The 18,526-nt window shown below is 43.2% G+C and overlaps 2 protein-coding genes across 2 annotated transcripts; one reads left to right on the top strand and one right to left on the bottom strand.

Moving 5' to 3' along the window:
* The first annotated feature begins 1,231 nt into the window (after nucleotides 1-1,231).
* lclat1 (lysocardiolipin acyltransferase 1) lies at nucleotides 1,232-11,016 on the top strand. The gene is made up of 6 exons (XM_079285949.1): nucleotides 1,232-1,555; nucleotides 5,246-5,413; nucleotides 5,862-6,060; nucleotides 6,239-6,385; nucleotides 7,673-7,789; nucleotides 8,727-11,016. Exons 2-6 carry the CDS (start codon nucleotides 5,246-5,248, stop codon nucleotides 9,251-9,253), a joined length of 1,158 nt encoding a protein of 385 aa, XP_079142075.1. The 5' UTR covers nucleotides 1,232-1,555; the 3' UTR covers nucleotides 9,254-11,016.
* A 1,820-nt stretch (nucleotides 11,017-12,836) lies between these two features.
* LOC306789960 (protein yippee-like 5) lies at nucleotides 12,837-14,750 on the bottom strand. Its single transcript, XM_079286064.1, has 3 exons — nucleotides 14,665-14,750; nucleotides 13,990-14,161; nucleotides 12,837-13,878 (listed from the first exon to the last, which is right to left on the bottom strand). Exons 2-3 carry the CDS (start codon nucleotides 14,128-14,130, stop codon nucleotides 13,654-13,656), a joined length of 366 nt encoding a protein of 121 aa, XP_079142190.1. The 5' UTR covers nucleotides 14,131-14,161; nucleotides 14,665-14,750; the 3' UTR covers nucleotides 12,837-13,653.
* Between the last annotated feature and the right edge of the window lie 3,776 nt (nucleotides 14,751-18,526).

Below are 18,526 nucleotides of genomic sequence, written 5' to 3'. Positions count from 1 at the left end.
TACTTTAAAAGGCATTGTTGGGGGGGGGGACTCAGTCGAGAAGTAATCATCAATACCACGCTTGAGATTTGAATGAGATCTGACATATTATAAACATGGGGATCTCGAAGAACACCGGCAATGTGAGCGAAACCTCTTGAGCTCGGAGAAGAGGATTATTGAGAACAAAAATGATTACAAAAGTGGGCATACCTTTCCTTTCATTTGAGTGAAGCATGATTTAAAGATACGTACGTCTATGCAGACGTTACATTTCCAGAAATTAAGTAGGCTATCAGGTAGAGTCTGTTGAAACAATGTGAAGACTTCTGGGTATTTACTCTTAAACACTCCAACCAAAGAGCATGAAAGATTAACTTCTCAGTGTGTTGTAAACTATTCATGTTCATTGTTAAGATGTATTAATAGAAGAAGAAGAAGAAGAAGAAGAAGAAGAAGAAGAAGAAGTTACTGTCAAGTAAGTTACTGTCAAGAAGAAGAAGAAGAAGAAGAAGAAGAAGAAGAAGAAGAAGCTTCTTTATTAATCCTGCAAGGGGAAATTCAATTTGTTTTATAATTAAAAGAATGATATTTTGATAAGGTATTCCGATCATTTTTTTTTTTTTAAATACTCACCTGATTTTGAATGTTAACGCTAATTCAAATGACGATGCTGATTAACTGTATTAATTAATTTTTGGGGCATTGCCAACTTAATCTCGATGTCTAGGTCGAGTTTTGAGGAACTTGTAGCTCCACCTCCGCCAGCTATAACATTAAAAATCCTGCTAGGCATTAATACAACTGATGTTATTATAAGGAAATAACATGACAATAATAATAATAATAACACTCACAGGGCCCTTTTCCACAATACAACACTTTATCAATACTTTAACTTTGACACGGTTGAAGTGCATGACTTTTATTTATGATCGAGTATGTTTACATTGTGGTATTACAATTTTACATTGTTAGAGATATGAATAGGCCTACTTCCACCACTACTGGGCCTACCTCTCTTCCTTTGCACCTCCTACAAAGACCTTGAGTGCAGGTAGTTTGACTGCAGCTTAAAATATAACTAATACCAACAACCATCGTCACTATCAACATGTGAAATATTCATAGCATTCACCTTAGCCAAGTTTGCTCCACATGCTGCAGTTTACTGTCATCTCCTCGACAAATGTAGCGTGCACAAACAGCACCCCCTGTTGGTGTCTGGGTGTAAGGACAGGTGAGAGGTAACAAGTTGAAAGGTCGTGTTAGCAAGACGGTAAAGCGGTTACACTTTTGCTGCAGTCATACTAAGTAAAGGCAATTAAAGAAAGCGAGTTTTCCCGTGTGCTAATAACTTGCGAAAAACGAATCGGTTGGGAAACGGTTCCAACAGGCGTCAGCTTTGAGGATCAGTAACGCTTATAAGCGGTGCTCGCTTGTTAGCTAACGTTAGCAGGCTGCTAGCTGGCTTGCTAAGTTACTATGTCGCAACAAAGTGCTTGGACTTATTGGAGCTAACATAGCTAGCTCACCTAACTGAAATTTACTTTGATTCTGGAGGGAAACAAGAAAGGTGGGTATTTTGTCACCCCGCGGTGTGTAATATCTATTCGACAGTAGTCAGCCCTGTTAGCCATAGTTAACCTGCTCATGCTAACATGAGCTAGCCTATGTTTCATGTTAGATTAGGTGAATTAGCATTCATGCTGTTTTACCCACTGTCAAAACGGAAACTATTCCATCAGCCATCTAGTACGAGTCCACAGAATCCTCACCATTGTTTGTGTTAAGTTATAGGGTTGTCACTTATTTGCACGTAACGCTGGGGTTAAGTAATTATTTACGAAGCAACGTGCTAACCGAAGGGATTATTATTTACAGACAGAAACACGACACATCTAGTGTCGGGCCTGCTTGTGTAATTGAAGCACTTATTTTAACGTTGTCTTTCTGGTTTAAGTCGTTATTGTCATGGTTGTTGGTGGCAGTGGATCTATTGCATGTGTTTCCCCACCTGTGTGCAAATAGTATGCATACACAACACATATCAGCCACACAAAACCTGCCTGTGAGGGCTCCTTGAAAGTGGTTGGACACAGTGAGTTTCTATAGAAAAGGTACTCCAGAAAACCAGTCCAATTCTAGTAAGATATTGCCCAGTAATTTACATTATTTGTTGTTCTGCCATTCAGGCTGTCTGCTTGTCAAAGGATATCAAAAATGTATGGAAGGATTTTTGGAAATTTCGTAGATATTGAGAAATTGTATTATATACATACATACACACATACGTTACATACTACGTGAATAAATCATTTACATTTCTCATGAGTAATAGGGACACTGTGGATATCACAGCAAGTTGGAGAGTTGGCCAGTCTGGAGGAGGTTATGTTTCTCTCCAAGTAGACCTGCACTTAGTATTTGCAATTCATTTTGCAGCATTATATTTTCCATTCTTACCCTCACTCTTTTGTTCTATGTCTTTTAGTTAACACACACACACACACACCCCACTCACGCTCATTGTTTAGCCCAGACATGCTTGACCTCTTCACTCTGCTCTTCTCTGTTGGGATGTCTGGTCTTTGCTTAAAGTAAGGAATGCAAAATGATTGTCTGAGAAGTCAGACTTGGACGATGAGGAGTATGCTTTGCGTTACCTGTGGTGGTGGTGGTGTGTTTGGGCAAATGCTTTCAGGATCATTGCCATCTTGATTTAAACAAATGTTAAACCAGCCCAAATGGATGGGACTAAATCAAACCACAAGTGGTGCTTGTTTGGAGTATGGAAACAAAAAGTGTTTCCGTGGATGCCTTAAAATACATGGTGTTATGTCCCAGGTGTCCACGCCGAGTGGAGGAAAAACATGTTTATTTAACACCTAAATGTTCATAGTTCCATTCACTTTTCACATCACTGGCTGCAGGTGTGTTGTGCCTTTTTTGCTGTATGTATGAATAGGCTTGTCAGCTTGTTCCAGGAGCCACCCAAGGGTGTGCTTTTTGTGTGTGTGTGTGTGTGTGTGTGTGTGTGTGTGTGTGTGTGTGTGTGTGTGTGTGTGTGTGGACACGGCCTAATTGTGCTGAGCGAGCGTGTCTTCTCACCTCTCTCGTGCCTCACAATTTTTCCGTTGTTAAAACCAGTAACCCATAAACCCTTATTGCCATGATAATCATGCGCGCAAACACACTTCCATCTTTTTGAATGCACCTTCAGCCACTTTGGTTGCTGCTGTGAGACTTGCTGAGTCATGGTGTGGACGAGGGCAAGGTGATGGGAGTGTTGGGGGCAGGTAGTTCAAACTAACGGCTCATAACAATAATTGAAGTCGAAAGTGTGAACCGCAGGTCATATGTAAGGGAAGAAAACACCTGTTGAATGAAAATGGCTCCCTGTTGCACCAGCTCAGACGCCCTGCGTCAGCAAGGCCAGGGCTCAATCAAATTAACTCGCTATATTTCCACTTTTAACCTTTTTATCTCCGAGAACGTTCTAATTTACTTGCTTTAGTGCTAGTTTACTTTGAGTTCATGTCATTGTGTGGTTCGGTTGTTTGTCTGAACTTGCATGCCATTGTCAGCAATATTCTGCTGACATGGATCTAGTTACACAAACTAGATCCAACTTACATAAATAGACACTTTTTTTTGTTTTTTCAGTTTATTTACTCAGCCCTTCATTACAGGTGTCTCGGCATGTAGCAAGTGCAGCACATCAAATCATTTGGCATTAATTGACTTCCTCGAGGGCAATTTGACTTGGTTCCTTCGACTGTTATTCATCCACTAGCCCCAGTTTTTAACATTTTGATTTGACTGCATGGAAACAGTATTTCTGGGCACTTAAGTCGACTTTGTGTCGAGGCTATTTGGACTTTTTTTTTTTTTTAAAGGTGCACACCAACAAAGTAACTGGAGTTCACGGGTGGAATTTCATCAGCTCACCAGAGTCTATGCACGAATGAGGTACAACTAAACAGGTGCAACAAAATGAGCAGGAGAAAGAGGGACACTTTAGCCAAGCACACAGTCCTGAGGAGAGGTCTAATTAGGCTAAACAAGTGGAAACACCGGTGTGTGTGTACCATGCGTAGGACACGTTCCATTACCAATGGAAACTGAAGTGGTCACCACTGGTGTCATTGAAATGACGAGGGACTCCCACTGACATGTCCAGATGAGCCCCTTTAAACTTATCTGGTATGTCATGGACAACTGAAGATCTTGTTGCCTGGTTTTGGATTTCAGAAGGCTCATTACAGGCTCAGTTCACTTCTCTGGCATCTAATGACCCGGTGGTGCTTCTGCCATGTTGCAGCTTCTGTTGAGATCACGCTGAACTATTCTTAGTTCATTCTACTTAACTGGTTTCAATTTGCGTTCAATCTAGAGCATCGGTGTCTAAGCTGTTTGTTTGTTTTCATTTCAAACCAGTTGCTACATTAGCTGTCTTAAAATGGCCTGGTATTGCCTACACCTGTGTGAATCATGAGGATAATTATCAAACCAAGAGATGAAATCAAAGCACAGCAAAGTTTAAGCTTTTACATTTCAATTATGACTTTTCTTTTGTCATTAATTCCACTCATAACATCAGGATAGATGGCGCTCAGAGATAACCGTCATAGAGTCGGGTGCATTCAATGTATTCAGCAACTTATTTCTGGAAAAATATTGAATACTGTCCTGCTTTTTTTTTAATCTGCATTATTGCCTACAATGGCGGAGTAACCCACAGACATTGAAGGGATAGCCACCACGGTGCAGCAAAATAGTCCAGTTACACCTAAAAGTTATTAAAAAGATTATACATGGATATAGCTGGGATATATTTTAATTTTAGGAACGTGAGAAAATGTTCCTCAAAGTTTAAATGCCACTGAGCAGACGTAACAACATAATTTGGAAGCCACAGCCACACTTGATTTACTGACCATGCAGCCAGTGCTTGTCACCCTCAGTCAGAGCGGTTCCCCTATTTACATTCCACCCTCGGTATGTGTGGCCTGGACGTTCCACTGTTTGTGTGGAATGATACCAGAGGAACAACAGAACAGCATTCTTTGCTATTGAGACTATTGATGGTCCAATGTGTGTCATGTTACAGAGCTGCTCCCCTTCAGCTACTTTCCACAGTGGAAATCCAAGTCAGGAATGAATTCCATGAATGTCATCATTTTTTTTTACATAGTCAGCTCAAACTGATTACTCTCGTGAGCTTCTATCCAGGTTAATCTCGTCTCCTTCCTCCCCCCCACAGATGGCTGTGTCGGTGCGAGGCCTGTACTTTGTGGTGACCCTGTTTTTGGGCAGTTTCTTCGGAAGCGTCTTCATGCTGGGTCCAGTTCTGCCTCTCATGCTGCTGTCCCCGGCTTGGTACCGCTGGATCACTGATCGCATCGTCGCTACCTGGCTCACCCTGCCTGTGGTGTGTACGCCAACTTATTCTTTACTTAGCCCACTAATGTGCCGGCCAGATGGTCCTACAGCGCCCGTGTTTGACACACACTCATGGTCGTCTGCTTCATCGCAGTTGTTGTTTTTGCCACCTTATGTAACCAGATTTTCATTTTTATCATAAGTACACGTCATTTATTTAGATTGTCCCTTGAGAACAATTATGCAAAAGTTGCATAATTGTGACCCCATGAATTGAAGGCATTGTTCATGTATTTGTTTCCTCACCTTTGTCTCTTAAATCTATCTTACCGCCTTTACTCTTCCCAGTCCCTCCTCTCTCCCTCTACATCCTTTTTCAATGACCATTTGTGTCTCCCCTCGATCATCCACCTCTCCATTTTCCTCCCTCTCCCTGCCCTTTCCATTCTTCCCTCTCTTGTTCTTCTTCGTCGTCCCGGCGTCTCTCCCCCCTGCAGTCGTTGCTGGAGCTGGTGTTTGGGGTGAAGGTGGTGATTACGGGTGACGGCTTTGTTCCGGGTGAGCGCAGTGTGATCATCATGAACCACCGCACCCGACTGGACTGGATGTTTCTCTGGTGTTGTCTGCTCAGGTACAGCTACCTTCGTATGGAGAAGATCTGCCTCAAGGCCGCCCTGAAAGCTGTGCCTGGCTTTGGTGGGTATACAGTGGGTCCTGTGAAAAGACACTGGTTTGAGAGCAGTACATTGCGAATTTTGGGTGGGGAAATTATTCTGGGAAATATAACCCTGACTCTGCCTGCTTTTGAAAACGTTCTCCCGAATCAGTTGAGCTTGAGGAGTAATCAATTACACAATTTGTCTGTGTTTTCCAGGCTGGGCTATGCAGGTGGCTTGCTTCATCTTTATTCAGCGCCGTTGGGAGGACGACAAGAAGCACCTGGAGAACATGCTGGACTACTTCTGCGACATTAGAGAGCCCCTGCAGCTGCTAATGTTCCCGGAGGGCACAGACCTCACCGGTAATGTAATAGACAATGCAACACGCCATCCATTCAGGGGACAGTTTGCCCACATTTTCAGTTGTTCTTTCCCCGAATACGTTACCCACCGACCAGTTTCCAGAGCTCAGTTTGGCCCTACACCTGTCTAATACCGCTGCACTGACACAGTTACGCAGACACAGTTTCCAAGTCATAAGGCAGAGCGAAATTCCTCGACACACACACCACACACACCCCATACCCCATACAGTGCTTTCTGCAAGAATGCTCTGATCTCTCGACGCAAGCACCAGCGACACCGGTGTCTAAAGCCCTTTCAGACCACCACTAAGCCAATCAAAGTCCCCGAGTAGCTTCACTGAGGGAAGCTTAACTTCCCTTTACATGCCATGATGTCATGAGGGGGTCCAGTGAAGTTGCATCATAATTGGCCAGCAGATTTAGGGTTTTAAAGAGCACTTCACCTTTGGTGTTGCGTTCATTCCTGCCCGCACACAGACGTGTGCATTTAAGCCTCTTAAACCTCGAGGCTTAATCTGACGCAAACAAGTGGACACACAGACCTCCATCTACAGGATCGGTTTCGGAGTGCACTTCCTGTAAGCCGCTCGAAACATTTCCATGACCCCGTTGTTGAAGCGTGTCCAGCTTGTGTGAATTGAATGAGAGATTGTATAAGAACGACGAGTCAAGGCTTCGGGCAGAGCCCTGATCACCATAAATCTGTCCAGAGTCCTGTTTGTCCCACGAGCCGGCCGGAAGGAGCTACTCGTTACATGACATAATGAGTCATGATATAGTTTCCATGTTCCTGAGGAATGTTAATAAATAATCATCTTTCCTGTGTTTATATCCCCCGGGTGGTTTTTACAAATGTGTAAGCGTTTGTCACTGATCGATGTATTTTGTGAACGTGGAACATTATTATTCGTTTAACTGCTATTTTTATGACGGCATACTTTGATTTTTGCTGTTGTATTTCTTGTCAACCAAGTTTGGCTTTTTGTGATAATGATACCTTACACACGTATCATATTTATTTCATATTTTACGACATATTCAGTGATCATTTGACAATACAAATTAGATTGTAAGGCCACTCTGTATGTCAACAGCTGTTAGGTACAAAGTGTAAATGAATCCAAATAGACACATTGCATGTAATCATTTTAGTTATTAGAAAATGGAAATTACATTTTCAGTTGTGCTTTTAAATAAATAAACAGCTATAAGGGTGTCTTTTTGATTCACAACGTAATCCAGTGATTTCCGTTGCCAGAGGTTTATTGTGTACATCTCTTGCAGAGAATACGCGAGCAAAGAGTGACGTGTTCGCTGCCCAAAACAACCTGCCGAAATTCCAGTACGTGCTGCATCCCCGCAGCACTGGATTCACCTTCATCGTGGACCGACTCCGAAAAGGTTCGGGTTCATTTCTGAAACCATGAAATGTCTATATTAAATACGAAAAACCATCCGCTCGTAATGCAGATGTTGTTAGTTGGCGGTCGAACGGCAGCATTTGTTTTGTCGATTGGCACTACGGTATTTGGTCGCAGTCATGATGACCAGCAAAACCACGGGAAAGTGAGCTGCTATCGTGATGATCGCTGTTAATCCACTTGACGCAGCTCGTTTGGGAGGACTCACACTTGTTGTTCTTCGGTCTCACAGGCCCGTGCTTCATCCTCATGCCAGCCATTACAACACCCGAGCGAATCTCATGTTTCCCTATGAGCTAATTGTGGCAGTCCTCCAGAGTTCTTCAACGCCACCTCTGGTTCTGCCGTCTCATCCCCCGACCTGCTGAACAGGTGTTGTGAATCAGCGTGATGTCGCCAGGCTAATTCTCCCCTCCCCGGTCTCTGTACCGCTGACGGACACGCTGTGCACGTTGCCTTTTGTCCGAGTCCACGGTGCCCCTCACAGCTCTATTTTTGATAGAGCTGTGAGGTGAGCCGGGCTCTACAGGAGCAGGCGCTGGCAGGTGTCGTCCTGTCCACTTGATATTTCATTCATCTCTGTACGTGCGTCGTAAGGGCACTGCGGATCAGTGACGACGGTATAAAGCTCGCGCTAGTCTTGAGGGCCGAGAGGAGATGAAGCTCTAAGCCCCGGGGTAATTAGAGGTGCATGTGTAATGGAGCTCAGGGCTGGGATTTTGAAGGGTGCATGAAACAGTTCCAATAACCGATGTGGGGAAAGGGATAATATTAAGTTTCCCTGCAGTGTCATGTCGGGAGGAGTGTAGTTTACAGTAAGCTGGGACTGTTAAGGAGGTTTTAAACTTTTGCAGTGTAGTTCAATGACTTGTTTTGTTGTTCCTTCGATCATTTATAACTGCATCCCTTTTTTCTAGGAGACAACCTGGATGCTGTCCATGATATTACAGTGGCCTACCCCAAGAACATCCCTCAGACAGAGCGCCACCTCATCCTGGGACTTTTCCCCCGTGAGATCCACTTCCACGTCCGCCGCTACCCGGTGGCTTCCCTGCCCGCCTCGTCCTCCGACCTGGAGTCCTGGTGTCGCGAGCGCTGGGCCGAGAAAGAAAGCCGACTGCGGGACTTCTACTCGGGCCAGCACCGGGGCTTCGATAGGGACGGCGTTGTGCTCGTGCCACCTTGTAAGACGGAGCTGCGAGTGTCTCTGATCAAAGCGGCCTCGCTGCTCTACTGGACCAGCTTCATTGCTCTGTGCTTCACCGGCCTGTGGCTGTGGGCTCCAGTCAGGCTCTACTTCCTGGTCATGGTGGGAGTGTATACGGCCCAGCAGAAGCTGGTCGGCGGGGTGGAGCTGCTGGAGTTGGCCTGCCATCGGTACTGGAAGACGATGGCCGCCACTGTGGATGAGAAGTGTAAGGTGCAGGCTGGGAAGATGCAGTGAGGATGGAGGACACACGGTTGACTGGACAATGATACGTTTCCACCTACGCTCAGCAAGGACACTGTTGTCTCGGCCTGTTCAGTCCAGAGGGCAAGAGGATCCTGACGAGGGACCCGATGCTCCACGCCTTAGAAACGGGAGCCGTGAGTTAACTTCCTCACGGTGTGCATGGCTTCAGTGGAGAGAGCGTACGACGAGGAATGCTATTTACATTTATATGTGTTGGATTCAAGGAGTCCATCACACATACTGTGTCACTTGCCCTTTGTACGTCTCTCCTCGTAGGAACGCTGTTGTTTAGCTTGCTCTCGGTGCATTTTATTAGTTTATGTTGTTGGTGTTTTATTGTACTTGTTTGTGTGGACATGCGTCATGAAACAATGCTGTTAGTATTCCTTATACTGTTGCCATGTCTTTGAAACTCGTTTTATTGTTCGCTATGTTGCCCTTGGTTTTATATCCGTGTCATAAATTATGGAGCAGAGCCATAGTACAGCGCAGCTGTACATAGGATGACTTGACTCTAACCCATATTCAAATCAGCACTGCAGTGAGCTGGATTAGACCGACGGGACTAGTTAAATGAATCCGTTTCATTTACTAGTCTCTAGCGAGGAAAGAAAAGGATTGATCTAATTCCCAGAGAATTACAAAGGAATATACAGGTATATATGTGTATCAGTTTACCTTTTGTGGGTCTAATTACCCTTTTATACAAATTTGGGAATGAAGTGTTCCCCGTTAGTCATTATAGATAACGTGTGTGACGATGTTTTATTTCTGTAACGATCTCGAAACATAAATGTTATTCTCTTTGTTCGCTCAAGTAGCTTTTGCACATATAAGCCAAAAGGTGAGAAAAGCAATGTGATTTTAAAAAGGAAACGAAATCAGAATGTAGTCTGTGTTGTTAGGAAACCCTCGTCCAGCCATGAGGTAACATCCACTCATCACGATCAGAGATCTGACTGACCTTCTGTCTGTAGAAGCAGATGAGCTTTGTGCCCTTTTCTGGGACTGGAGGGGGCTGCCTTTTAGAGGCAGGATGTGGGTGGTTGTGCTGTGGTGGAAGAATGTCCTGTTGGGACAACATTGCCCCTCCATGTGCAGGGTGGCATGGAGGACCAGACTTGGAGTGGAAAACTGGCCACTGAACTCGACCTAATCCAAAAAAGCCCTGTAATGCCCACCTCTGCTCGTGTCCCTCTGTAGAGGGCTGGCAGTGATGCGCCTGCTAAACTCGATTAGCAAGTGACAGCTGAGAAAGCCGCTCCAATTGTGCCAATAAAGGACAGAAATTGAAAGAAGATTGGAGCGGCGCTTCAGCCACACTTATAACCACTGAGTCTCCTTGCCACTCAATACCATGGGAGTCTGGAAACATGTCTACAGCACTTTCTGTAACACTGTGCGACACCCATTTGTCTTTGACTGAATCGTCTTTTTTGTTGTTGTTGATATGAATCGGAAGCTCTTGTAGTTCATGTGTAAAGAGGCTGTGTCCAGTCACTGTGATCCAGCTGTGTTAACACTTTTTACCATCAGCATGTTGTAGTTTACCAAACATGGTCCTATATCCGTCTCATCAAGCCCTGAACCAGCCACAATCTCCACGTATTACTCTGTAACCGTCTTCTGTTGCTCATTTTACAATCACTCGCTGATGTTGGACCTCTTCAAAAGTCACTGTCCTCAGGTAAACAAGAGTCAGTCCCTTACAGGGGGAAATATATCTCTAGATATAGATATAGAAATATATAGAAATAAATATACTATATCAACTCATGTTTCCAGTCGTTCTTTCGAGTTTCGTTGCCAACCTGTGAAATGTCTACTACCGATTGTACGACTAGTGACGCTTGTATCTTTTGATTAATGGTGTAATGGCTCACGTCTTTAGATTGACGGTAACATTGGCTGACATTGCAGACGTTATAGTGTGACGTAGGAAGCGTGACGGTGCATTCATTTATTCATCGTTCCACTCGTGTAGAACATTTTCATCACCCTGATGTGTTTTTTTAGTTGCTGCAGAGCGTCTTGTGTATTGTCTGGGCAGCCCCTTTAATCTAGAATGTACTATAACAATCCCCACACTGCAGTGAATGAGTCAACAGGACCTTGAATGCTCATGTTACACAACACTGGGGCTGCAGTTTGCGCACACACATTCTGGTCTACTGTAGACGACCAAAAAGGTCAGGAGCTTTTGAAGGTGAAGTGCAGTCACCATAGAAACCACTGTTGACTCCCCTTGTCTCTTAGCAACGGGATGTAGAGTGATGTCAATGGAAAGCGTGCTATTTTCTCCTGCTGACGAAATGATGTCACTGCGTGTGTGAGAATAGAGTGGAAAGATGGGAGTTTATTTCTATATTCTATATGCTCTTGTGTGTGTGTGTGTGTGTGTGGGGGGCGGGGGGGGGGGGGGTGATGCTGACATCCCATAGAATTGGAGACAAAAGGCAGAGGGTGAACTAAAATAGCTGTCCAATGGTGATGAATCACGGGCCAATTAAGGGTGCAATTATGCTCCTGGTGCTTTTTTTTAAAAAGTTTTTTGACCTCCAAATCATCATCCGCATTTGAATATAACTTTTAAATTTGCTCTGAAGATGGATGACAGACACGTGAGAGCATCACTTCACTAGTGTGTCTCTTGTTTTTAGATTTGGTCCTAAAAGAGTAACTAAATGGGTGTCTTGAGGAAAACTCAATATCTGAGTTTGGGCCAGATCACATGCAGACGAATCGGATCAACAAGGCAGTGTACTTATCTTATCTGGCCCGGTGGCTTTTTCAATAAAGAGAGCGGATAATCCTGAGGTTACACAGGGACAAAGTCAAAGACTGTCAATCATGTAGCAGGACAGTGAGTTCTGTGGTGGTGCCTCATAAAAACACCAATCTCACCGGGCTGTCAATGCTCTAAATGCGGTGAATGCAAAAATACCTTTTTGTTGTGTTCAAAGGCCTTAATTAATATCGGCCTGAGCTGAGTCAAGTGCTGCTTGCTTAGTGCAGGCGGCCTGAGAAGTGACTGCAGAAAAAAAAACAGACCTGTGACACAGACTAAAGTAAGAAGCCTTCCAACAGGATCAGAGCTATAAATAACTACGGCAGCGCTGCAATATCAGTGGGTGGATTAGGAGAGAACCGTCACTGCCTATTTATAAACCCAATGCAGTCAAAACTCATCATGGCTGATTCATGGCGAGTACTGGAAAGGTGGGAGGAAAATTGAATTCACAAGTTTAGATGTCTATTTTATTCCCATACATATTTGCTTTATTTGCTCCGTATTTGGCTGTTAGGAATTAATCTTCCTTCCGCTGCACTGAGTGATATATCCGACATAGGTTTTGCAGACTGCAGTGAAGCTCCACAGACCCTGACAGGCAGGCTCACGTCAGAGGCAGGTAAGGCACTCATCATGCATCACGCATCGTGGATGAAAATGTCTTCAGAGATAATCCTGTCTCGCAGTGTCCTGCTGCCACCTACAGGTCAACACATCCCTTTATGACAAAAATAAATGTGTTCTAAGCTATAAATCAAGCATAAATAAGACAAATAAATGTAACCCAGCAAGACTACATGTTTATTTAGAAATCACATCAGAAAACCTTTCAAGAAGAAACCTTTTTTTTTCTCTCAATCCTCCAACACAGAAAATATACAATAAGATAAATGTATCAGTCAATAAAATAATAATCATACAGAGTAAAGCAAATAAAAACAATGGCCTATCAAAAAAATGATAATGACAATATTCTGTCACGGCCATTGACTTTACACTGCGTGGACTTTGGGGATATGGATACTGTCAGTGTCATTTGTGTTGTAGAAAGGCCGGAGCAGTCTGGTAGCGCCTGCAGGCATGCACACTCTGAAATGGCACACCACAACTCACTCCAAAAAAAAACATATTTTCAGTGTGTTGTTTCTAACATTGTAACGTATTAACTGGTAAGAGAATGTCTGCTGTTGGTTATGAACTTGTCTCCCAGCACTGACCACTCCCAAACGATTGCCTGACCCATCCTCTCATAACCGTGTCCTTAAAGGGGCAGGCAGCCAGAGAATGTCTCCATCACGTTGTGCTGTTCAGGAGATCACCACCACACTATTAATGGGATACTTAACGCCCCGTTGTGTACATTTTAAGAATGCAACGTCAATCCAAAGAAATACACATCATGTGAGCCACGTCTAAATAAAGTTCCCGCCATGGTCAAACACAATGGATACTTAAATATGACATCATTCTATGTGGGGTGAAGCCAAAACGTTGCTGACCACTAATTCTTCAGGTGGTGGTGGTGTGCAGCACAATGGGTCACAAGGAGAGGGATAGGAGGACGCGGGAGTGAGCTTCAAGGTAATCCACGGTTAGCGGCTCATGAGTTGTCTGAAGGGACGTGCTCCTCGAAGCCCTCGCTCTCCCTAACCAGCGCCCTCTCCAGGTTGACGCGCCCCTCCTTGTAGCGCTGACTGTCCTCGGTAGCGAACTCGTAGATCCAACCCAACTTGCTGTTGCAGTTCTTGCAGCTGACGTCCCTCACCATGTGTCTGCCGGTGAGCATCACTCTGTCCTGCACCTCGCTGTACTGGAGGTTCACCACCTGTGGAGTCGAGACACAAGCGCACTCATTTTGATCTCGATGCTGAATCGGTGTGCCCCCATTTTATTTAGGAGTAAACGTCGTAGGTGTTTATCGCTATTGTCTCTGTACCTTGTTGAAGAGGAAAGCTCTGCCCGTGGCGCCTGTGAAGCGCGTTGAGATGAGCTCAGACCTGTTGGTCAGGATGGTGTCACAGTTGGCACAGGAGAAGAGGCGAGTTCCACCAATGTGGTCCAAGAAGATGCGTCCCATCGTCAAACCTCTGGGAGTGACTGGCCGAAGGCTAAAACAAGACAGAAAAAAGAGCAAACTATTTATTGTTGGAAAGTTAAATAAAATAGGACTAGACTATAAACAGTAACACTTTACAATATAATACCCTATGTTACCCGATGGTAGGCACTATAAAAAAGTGAACTCTGAGAGGTTTTTCCATCACGTTTATAATGTTAACGTTGACACAGTGAGGCTATTATGGGCTATGTTATAAATCAATGAGCAGTTTGTGACTGTTTTATGGTCACACTGGATTTGTAAGTCATCCAGGCCGAGGTATATGTAGAAAGAGTCAAAGGTAACTGCACTTGCTTCATGTAACCACAATGGAATAAGGACCAAGTCGTTTCTGTTTAGTTTCGCGTGTATGCCTCAACTCTGTTCTCATTGGAGTGATTGTTTTTGTTTCTTAAATTAGCATTATTTTCAATCACTCTCCAGAAAATGTACTATATTGTGTGATACATTACGATCATTAACTTGTCTGTTACTTTAATTGTGGCTTCTTACCTTTTCAATTTTGTTTTAGTGACACAAAATGTCCCCACCAGCGATAATGTCACCGATGTTTCAGGTATATTTTAGACACACATCTGTTTTTACCGTCTAGTATCAACATCCGGTCATGACGTCACAGCCTGTGCTGCAGCGGGTGCTCCACTAGGAGTCAGCAGAGAGGTTAAAAAAAACCTTCACGTGAGCATTACAAATATGTTCAATGAATTATATAGGTACTAGTCTACGAGATATATTTTATCCTGTGTTGACAAGAAATATTCAAAGATTTTTAGCAGGAAAATCTTATCTTCAATTTACAAATCGTCTTACCTAGACTAGGCCATCGTTAACGTTATTAGTAACACCTGTGCTTGTCACACTGTGCTTGTCACACGAGTTCAAAAAGACCCGAGAGTTGCCTCTGCCCCGGTAAACCTCTCAGCCTTCTGTCCCCGACCACGAGATCCTGCCTCTAGTGATGGCGAGATGAAGCTTCATGAAGCATTGAAGCTTTCCATCCAATTGGTTCACACATGGGTCAAAGCTTCATGGTGCTTCATTTGCTCTACTGCGCCATCAAGTGGACAATAAATGTAAAACAGGCAGCCTGATTAAAATGACACCATCCCAGTGAGCACTAACCCGGATTTCAACGTTGATTTCTGGTTGAAAAAGCGTTGATATGGGGTCTGAACGTCTAAGACGTATTTTAACCGTCTTTTGAACCGGCTAAATTACGGTTACAATATCAACGTGTCACAAAACACCAATTTGTTTTAAAATATTGATGGTTTGTTCAGTTGTAGGTTGAAAGAGACGCGATTTTGGTTACTTTAAACGTATTTCTCCAAAATCATATTCCGCTGTCCGTTCATATGTGGTCTACACGAAGACGTTATTTCAACGCATTCAATGTCTCATATAAAACGTCGTAAATATGGAACTATAGACTGTGTGCTGTCCACAAGAAGCTCACAGGACATCATAATGAGAGCAGAGCACATTATGTCTGCATATGTTCACTAAAATACAACTCAGTGTTTACTGCTGGAATACGCATGTGTTGTGAAAATAAACTGTCTTTCACACTTAGAGCAGGTTTAAGAATGAAACAGAAAGCTCTCAGAGGCGTATAGTTATATCAAAGCAATAGATTTATTTATCAACAGAGTTATTCAGCCCAGCCATCAAACAAGCTTGGGTGCTAATGGATGAACTTTGCAGAGATTCACCATGAGACACACTTGAACATATCAGCGTGAAGCTTAATATAGGGGTTCCACCCCTTGATACACATTGGTCAAAGTCAAAGAAGCAGGCGTGGCACATTTTTACGTTATGACACCTGGATGGAAGCCGTGGATGTCCATCCACCTTGGCCCCTCCCAGTAGGCGTTGGTTTCCATCAGTGTGAGTGAGATGATGCATGCGACAAGACCTGAGAAAGAGTGTGTGAAGAAGCCGGGCTCAGCTGGGGCGTTGTCCCTCGCTTGAATCTGACTGTCCATTGTGTCTTCCTTATCTTCTCTAAAGATGGCGTCCTGTTTCTTGTGACGCAGTTAAATCAGTAACCTTCCTCCTGCTTCTCTCTGGCCCTGCTGTGTTGTGAGCACTGTATAAGTGGTTAATAGAGCTGCATAAGCTAATGGTTATTAAAACTACAAATATGCTAGTGATTAATTAAACTGTATATAAGTCAATTGCTACTTAAAGCTGCATATAAGCTAATTGCTGATTAAAGCTGTATATAAGCTAATTGCTGATTAAAGCTGTATATAAGCTAATTACTGATTAAAGCTGTATATAAGCTAATTTTATCAACACATGCGCACGGACTCTGCATTGTTCTAAGTTAGAGGCTGGAAACACGACAAGCGCAAGCTAGCTCTTACTGAGTGATGAGGAAGTGAACGAGCCGATGGAATAAACGAGGATAAATGAGGAATAAACGAGGCTTCACGCTAACGACGTACTCTGTAAGTACTTGAACTACTTTATTCCAGTATTGCAAACCGAAATATTATTACCATACCATTAATATCATGTTATGATCATCATGCGGGCGAGGCTGCTAGCTTGTTAGCATGTAGCGTTAGCAGTTTACGAACAGTAAACAGCAGACATGTGTGTTAGTTAATGTAATGTACTAACGTTAATAGATCATGGTCAAAACATTGTTGTTTGGGTTATGGCAATATATAAACAAAATTGTGTAATATCCAGGTCAGCATTGTTCTGTTGAAGACACGTCTATGGTCTCCGGTGTAGAGACGTTCAAAACTGGTCTAAGTCAATTTGTTTTTCTAATACTTGTTTTATTTACAGATGTCCAGCTTGAAAATATGGCAGATCTCCTGAAACAGGCTCCTGTGTGGCTTTGAAAACGACATTTAAAGAAGGAAAAGGAGATTATGTTTTTACATAAAGAACATTGTTATATTTATATTGTGCTTTAATAAATACAAATGAACTGTTGCTGTGTCACTTGGTCTTTTGTCCTGTAAGTGGAAACTGTTGATGTGTTATATACCCAGAAGCACTGTAAGCATTTCGGCGTTGAATACACGGTGAGGTTGAATACACGGTTAATACACGTGAGGTTGAATACACGGTTAAAACACGGTGAGGTTGAATACACGGTTAAAACACGGTGAAAAGTGAAAGGTTTTTAGCCGACTATTTGTAGACGTTGATTCAACGCTCACATTTAGACCAGATATCAACGTGATGTCCAATACTGGCTTTCAACTGATAAATGTGGATGTGGTTTCTTAGTAAGCCTCTAAATCATGATATATTAGTATTAGCACAATGTAGAGGACGAAAAATTATAGTATTGCAAATCACGTTTAAATCTGGTCTTAGCGTGAACGTCTGTTCAACGTCTACAAATAGTCGGCGAAAAAACGTTCACTTTTGAACGGTTTTTCAACGTCGGGCATAGACATCTTTTAAACGTCTTTTGAACCAAAAAATGCTCACTGGGGTGCTTGTCACACTGTGCTTGTCACACGAGTTCAAAAAGACCAGAGAGTTGCCTTTTAAACGTCTTTTGAACCAAAAAATGCTCACTGGGATGGCTTTGGTGTGTGACGCATTGAATTGAATAAATTAAAGAATGTTTGTGATGTCAATACATAACTTATGAACTTATTAATATGGTGTCTGTCTTTATGATACACTGGTGGGGTCAAAAGGGAAAGTGGAAACAAATTGGGGAGAGGGTTGTGATGTGAGAAGTAAAAAAGAAAAAAGTTGACAACATGTTACAGTCAAGAATCAAACCGGGGACCTAGCAATTACCAGCCTACCCTCTCTAGCCATTGAGCCAGAGCCACGGCCAATGGATAAAAATGAAACACGTAAAACATTGTATTCATTTTTATTTAATTATAACAACCTTTCCACAGTGCTGGGCTTCAGGCAGTTTCTTCTTTTTTTTTTGATTATTCCGCCTGCTTCGGCAGAGATCTTTTCCAGACGTGGTTTGTGTGCGAGTAATTGCAGAATTGCGGCAGTGTATGGTTGAGTGCGTGCAGCGTAATGTCTCAGGGAGACATCGATTATTGTTTCAATGTATGTTTTAAATCTCCTTTACTTTTGCCTTTATGCTTTTAATGGTTTCATGTGAAGCACTTTGAATTACCTTGTTGTTCAAATGTGCTATACAAATAAACTTGCCTTGCTTTAGAAAACACCCTTTCACAGGGCACAGATGAAGCTGGGGTACAGAGAATAGTTTGCAAAAAAATTCGCAATAAAGTCCGAAGTACACAAAGTGTGAGGGAGATCCATTGCGTTTCGCTTCCCCTTATAATTCGAATCGCACGCGAAACCCCTGAAGCCCCCCTAAAATGTTCTTCAGCCCCCCCAA

This window comes from Melanostigma gelatinosum (genome assembly GCF_949748355.1).
Source record: "Melanostigma gelatinosum genome assembly, chromosome: 16".
NCBI lineage: Eukaryota > Metazoa > Chordata > Actinopteri > Perciformes > Zoarcidae > Melanostigma > Melanostigma gelatinosum.
The sequence above is the reverse complement of the archived record's forward strand: the minus strand, read 5'-3'. Positions and strand labels throughout refer to the sequence as shown.

Excerpts from the sequence above, each read along its gene's own strand:
- LOC306789960 (XM_079286064.1), bottom strand. The coding sequence starts at position 14,130 with ATGGGACGCATCTTCTTGGACCACATTGGTGGAACTCGCCTCTTCTCC. Across the intron at positions 13,879-13,989 it reads GAGCTTTCCTCTTCAACAAG|GTGGTGAACCTCCAGTACAG; the intron begins GTACAGAGACAA and ends TCGACTCCACAG.
- lclat1 (XM_079285949.1), top strand. The coding sequence starts at position 5,246 with ATGGCTGTGTCGGTGCGAGGCCTGTACTTTGTGGTGACCCTGTTTTTG. Across the intron at positions 6,061-6,238 it reads GAAAGCTGTGCCTGGCTTTG|GCTGGGCTATGCAGGTGGCT; the intron begins GTGGGTATACAG and ends TGTGTTTTCCAG. Across the intron at positions 6,386-7,672 it reads GGAGGGCACAGACCTCACCG|AGAATACGCGAGCAAAGAGT; the intron begins GTAATGTAATAG and ends CATCTCTTGCAG.